Below are 5,784 nucleotides of genomic sequence, written 5' to 3'. Positions count from 1 at the left end.
GTGTGCAAAATTGAATGACATTTACAATAACAACACTTGAATGGGTGAGAAAACCAAAAGGTGGAATACATTTTTGTAGGCATAAAACGCCATTGCATACTGGAATTATTGAAAAACAAAACACTCACACACAAATAACCGCAAATACCATAATAATCAGACACTCTCAGTTTTACAATAACTTCTGCACGGTGTATATTCACACTACAGCTTCGAATTAACACAATATTCGTAGCGCAAAGCACCAGTTGTACCATTTTCAGAACGGGTGAGACCATAGTGTTCGTTCTAAATACGCAATCAGCCCGACGTAATTTTTGTTGCTTGTTCATCGCAAATGCAGTTTGTTCACAAATGTTGCGACGAATTATGAAAATCATCATTGCAGCCTGACGCCAAAATTACTTTTGGCATGCGAACAAATAACAATCATACAACTGAACAGTACAAATAAAACGGATATTTAATAAGCGACAAGGAGTAAAGAAAAACCTTTCATCAAAAAATCATGTAAGTTGTTATTAATGTAAATGCGATTTTATAGTTTGAATTGAACATATAAAATTTGGGTAAATGGCATTTATGATGTAAAAAAAGTTTCAAATTTTCTGTATAAATAGAAGTTTAATTCGACAAATAAGTTCGAAAATTACATCAAAACTCAATGGTGAGTGACATTAAATAGAGATATCGGTTATGTGATAAAAAAAAGAACTAATTTCAAAAGAAAAATCGATTAAAAGTGGCTAAAACGAGTATCGGCAATTGCCATTTCATGGCAAATTTAGAGCGCAGTTGGTTGGTTCATTGAATCTAACACGAAAACATTTACGGAAACAGTTTTCAATGTATATTGCATAGCATTCATGCAATCATCGTTCGGTGACCTCAATGTGGACAAAATAATTAAAAACCAGCAGTTACCGAACGATTGAAACATTCATCACATAAAATGCAACAACACAAATATTTAACACACCGGAGAATGATTGTGAGACTTGAAAAAAGATATTGTATTTCAATATTTGTTTGTAAAGAATCACATTCATTCTCGGACACTAAATTATTTAACTTTTCATTTAAATGCTTTTCTGAGAGCTAAATGGTTTTTCTTTTCGTGGTTCGTTTCAGGATTTCTGATATACCATCAGGAACATACAGCCGATTGGGAATTGGATTGATTATATTCACACATGTGATTGCGTACAATGAAAGTGGAGCCATAACGGTGATCTTCTCCGCATTTATTGCGACAATATGTGCAACGTTGTCAGGTAAATCAATTTGCTCTTTTTTGTGGTTCATTTTATGACTTTTTTAGCACACAAGACTAAAAAAACGTATCCGAGGCATAGACACAAAATCAAGCAAAAAGCAAGCCAAAAATTTCATTTTACGCCTTGTTTAATGTTGGCCTCCATGAAAATGCCATGATACGCGAATAGTCGTAAATTCATGAAATTAAAATGAGTTGAAAAAAGCAACAACAACAATAGAACACAGAATGTTTTGCTTTCAAAGTAAATGGATTTTCGCGGTGTGTGTATGTATGTGCGCTCATATATATTCGTAAAATCGATAGTTAAAATGGAACGTGCCCTATTCAACACACAATATGTAAACAATGCGCTTCGCGACAAATACCAGTTCAAATGTCGTCGTTTCGTTGGCCGTTTCATTTACCATTTTATTCGTATTTCTCTCTCTCTCTCTCTCTCTCTCTCTCTCTCTCTCACAACGACGAGTTATGCGATAAACGACGAAAAAGCGAACGCCAACACTTCTGATATGCATCAGAGATAAATTATTATATGCCATATGATACTGTGTACTGAAATGTTTCCAATCGTCGTCGCGTACCGAGACATTTTGTCCTTCACGTGTGTGTGCGAATAACAAACGGAAAATGCAAATGAAAGCGAACATCGAAAAACTACTCGAAATGTATTTCTTCAAAAAAAAAACTTTTTCTTTCCGTCTCTGATGCGCATTTTCATACTCGAGGCATTTTTATACGTTTTTTTTGTTTCCATTTTGCTTGACATTCGCCTGTGTTATGATTATTAATATGTGATTTATTCCATTTCTTTTTCTTTTGTATCATTACCTGTTGTTGAAAATACACAAATCGTCGATTTTTTAGCATTTTGCAAGAGTTCACTCAATCACTTGAAATTACCATTAATACGGGAAACTCACAAATTCGATTTCTTTATATTATTTCTCGCAATATGGATGGATTTATTTTCATTGATTTGTGCTTGTGGTGCATTGACACGAACGCTGAGCGTATGCTTGGATTCTATGACCGGTGGCATGGCAAGAATATATATTTTAGGACGTAACTCGCCGATGAATGAGCCGTGGCCTGATGTTATCGGATTCTCAATTATTTTTATAGTTAGTGTTATGTTTATGCTTGGATTGGAGGTAATTACTGCCATTTTAAATTGGCCATTGTTTTCTTCCTTTTTTTATAAGTTTATTTCTCTGCCACTTATTGACACATTTCAATTTATATGTGCGTTCCTCACTTAATTTACACAGAATTCAAAGGTGTTTTCATTCATTTTGATGGCAAGCATGTGTGGCATAGTTTGCATTTTGATTGCGATCACATCGATAAGAGGCAATTTAACGGCATGGCAATCAAAACAATGGTTACCAAAAGGATTGCCCGGTGTAAGTATACGACTTTTCATTCAGTTTCTTTGCATATTCATTATGGATATGTATTAATATGACGTGATTTCATTTGATTTAACCCTATGCACTTGCAATAATAAATAACGAAACCGTCGCACAGTTGGTCACTTCAGCTGCTTTATTGGTGTTCACATTTCCGTCTGAACTTCCTGCAACAGGTAGCAAGCGATTCAAAGCAACGATTATCGGTATATTTATATGCTTAACAATTGTGCTGTGTGCCGGGTGCCTCTCAGCTGTTATTACTTCCAAGTAATGTGTCCACTGAATTCCATTCATATTTCAATATCAAAATCCAATTGACTAATGCAATTTAAATCAATTTTATTTGTTCACTTTTCTGTTGTTTAGTTCGAACGAGGAATTCATTGCTGTTCCCATTCTATCGATACTGGAGACATTGGATTTTCATAATTTCGAACCGGCCATTGCATGTCTTTTCGTTTTGGTGTGTTCGTGTGCATTTCTCGAATTATTTTCGGAAATGTTTCACTTGATTGTAACACTCACGACGTCCGATTGGAAAATACTATCACGGCAAATTGGTTATGAGCATGGTGACAGTGGTAGTCCGGTTTTAGCTGTATTCACCGGTGGCAGCATTTGTGCAATGATTGCTTTTGCATGTCCACTTGAAATTATTGTTTATTTTATTGCGGGAAGTCAACTCATTTCGGGACTATTTCGTGTCTTATACTTGTTGTACTGTCCATTCCGACCAAAGTACATGGTAAACACAAAAAGTAAGACAATTTACCAAATAATACCTTTATTTATTCAATGTTGAAGTTTTACAAAATGTTTCAATCTATTTTTAGTCTTTGCATTGATTTGTATATTCAAATTGACTTTCGTTTTCCTTGAGACAATAGCCTTGACCATTTTATTCAAACTGAAAATGAATATTTTCTTTTCGATTTTACTCAACTTTCCAGATGATACTTCACTTGGCTACAGTCAATTAAAACCAACCGCAACAACACTGCGACAATCAATGAGCAACACATCATTTTTACAGTCAAACTCAAATGTTTCCACAGCCGGTGATGTTTCGCGACGCATTTTACGCTGTTTGAGTAAACCGTCGATTGTTTCGATACCAAAACCAAAACCACGCACCAAAAAACGAAATGAAGAAATGGAAAGGGAATGGCTTCTATTGGGTGAACCAGCATCACCACGTAATACAATCATTTTGGACGATGAACAAGACACATCAACATTGACAATAACACCAACTGGGCCGGAGAATGCATCCAATCAAGATGTCGAAGCCTTAAAATCACCCAATGAGTTAATTCAAAGCAGCAGCGATTCGGAGAGTTCAACCGACATCGATGCCGTTGTCGATGAATATCGACAAAAAGTCGAGGTTATTTCCGGGCCATCAACGGAGAAAGTGCTTCGTATTCCGTCTATTGAGTCTTGGCGTCTTTCGATTGTCTTGATTGTTTTTTACTTTTTTGGCGTTTGTCTTTGTCTCTTTGCATTCGCAATTGGTTCGGTTTTGATTTTTAGTGCCGCTGCTTTGGGTGAGTTACCACACTTGAAAAATAGATTTAAAAAAAAAACATAAGAGACTAATTGAAAATAATTTCATTTTTTTTTCATAGTGGTGCTATTCTTCACATTAGTAATGCTGTTTTTGCCACGTTATAGTCATTCGGAAACATCGCCAAATGTAATATTTTGTTCGCTGACAATTTTATTGGAAAGCATTTTATTGGCGTCGACCTTTTCGATTTCTCTACCAGCGATAATTGCATGGCTGATCTCCGGTAGGCATCCAAAGCAACACTTTCATTTCTTAATTGAATTAAATTGTTATTTTCTATATTTTAATTTAGGCGTTTTGGTTTACACACGTTGCGACACATGGTTCTCGCTTTGTATTGAACAGCCGATTTATATAAGTCATATAGTGACACCAACCGCAAACTGTTCATCAACGTCGAATTTAACGAAATCGATGATTCGTTTGCCAAGACCACCAAAAGGTTCGCTAATTCCATCACGCATACATGGACAATGTAGATGACATTTGGAGTATGCGGACAGTGAATACACTGATGATGGTGAAGAAACGGCCGAAGAATGGACCGATTAAATTACTCCGAATTCTGACCGAACTGAGATGCAAAGTTTCGATTTCAGAAGCATTATTTTACGCAGTAATAAGTGTTCGTTGCATACTTCAAAATAATAATCTAAAAGTTGTGACAAACTCGGTGCTTGTTAACAAACCAAACAATTAAACTGCCCGCGAATTTAGTTCATGAACGTTTTAATGGCGAGCGATTTTATTGAATTGCATTCCATATGGAATAGAGATATTTTTTGATAATTTAGCTGAAATGTGCTTGAAAACAACAAATATATAAATAACATATGTAGAACTGTATATTCTGTGAGAAGTGAGATGACAATTTATGTTCAGCAAATCAAAATCAATTAAATCAATAATAAAATTGAAACCATTGTGCCTATTTTAGCGCCATTTAGACTATATATGTTGCAATTTATAAACCATCTGGAGATTTTATTTTAAAATGGTAGCGCATACAATTGACGCAATATTTATTCATCATTTCAAGCCAAAGATAATAACAAACGAATAATAACAGTAATATGGTTAGTGCTAAGAATCAGAAAAAAAATCATATTCCAATTTTGATTACTAATTTATTAAAAAAAAGTATTTTATTCAGTGGTTATATCGATAAATGTGATCCGTCTAATTATTACAAAAAAGGTATTAGAACAATTTTATTAGCATTACATTATATATTTACTGATCATAATAGATGTTATAATGTCAGACAGAAATAAATTTATTCAATATTAAGACAAAAAAATCGTTTTTTTCCTTGTGTCAATATTTTACATTTCAGAATTCAGAGGTAAGAGGGAAAGTACTTGAAAATAACTTTATACGGTTTCTGTAAATCAGCAATTTTTAGAACAATGCAATGAACAGCAATGGGTAAAAATAGTAATTTGTATGAGTGGTTCAATGTTCGATTGGCTTTAATGAAAATATCGATTTCGTTGGAAAATATATTGGATCGAATGGTTTTG

At 34.4% G+C, this 5,784-nt stretch overlaps 1 protein-coding gene across 1 annotated transcript; it reads left to right on the top strand.

Moving 5' to 3' along the window:
• The first annotated feature begins 6 nt into the window (after window positions 1-6).
• LOC116350051 lies at window positions 7-5,346 on the top strand. Its single transcript, XM_031781774.1, has 9 exons — window positions 7-510; window positions 1,132-1,274; window positions 2,144-2,430; window positions 2,548-2,682; window positions 2,807-2,958; window positions 3,058-3,449; window positions 3,642-4,238; window positions 4,320-4,484; window positions 4,554-5,346. Coding segments are annotated over exons 1-9 (2,064 nt in total). The 5' UTR covers window positions 7-508; the 3' UTR covers window positions 4,745-5,346.
• Window positions 5,347-5,784: the final 438 nt, after the last annotated feature.

Source organism: Contarinia nasturtii, unplaced genomic scaffold (assembly GCF_009176525.2).
Source record: "Contarinia nasturtii isolate CC-2019 unplaced genomic scaffold, AAFC_CNas_1.1 Cnas_scaffold_3390, whole genome shotgun sequence".
NCBI lineage: Eukaryota > Metazoa > Arthropoda > Insecta > Diptera > Cecidomyiidae > Contarinia > Contarinia nasturtii.
The sequence above is the reverse complement of the archived record's forward strand: the minus strand, read 5'-3'. Positions and strand labels throughout refer to the sequence as shown.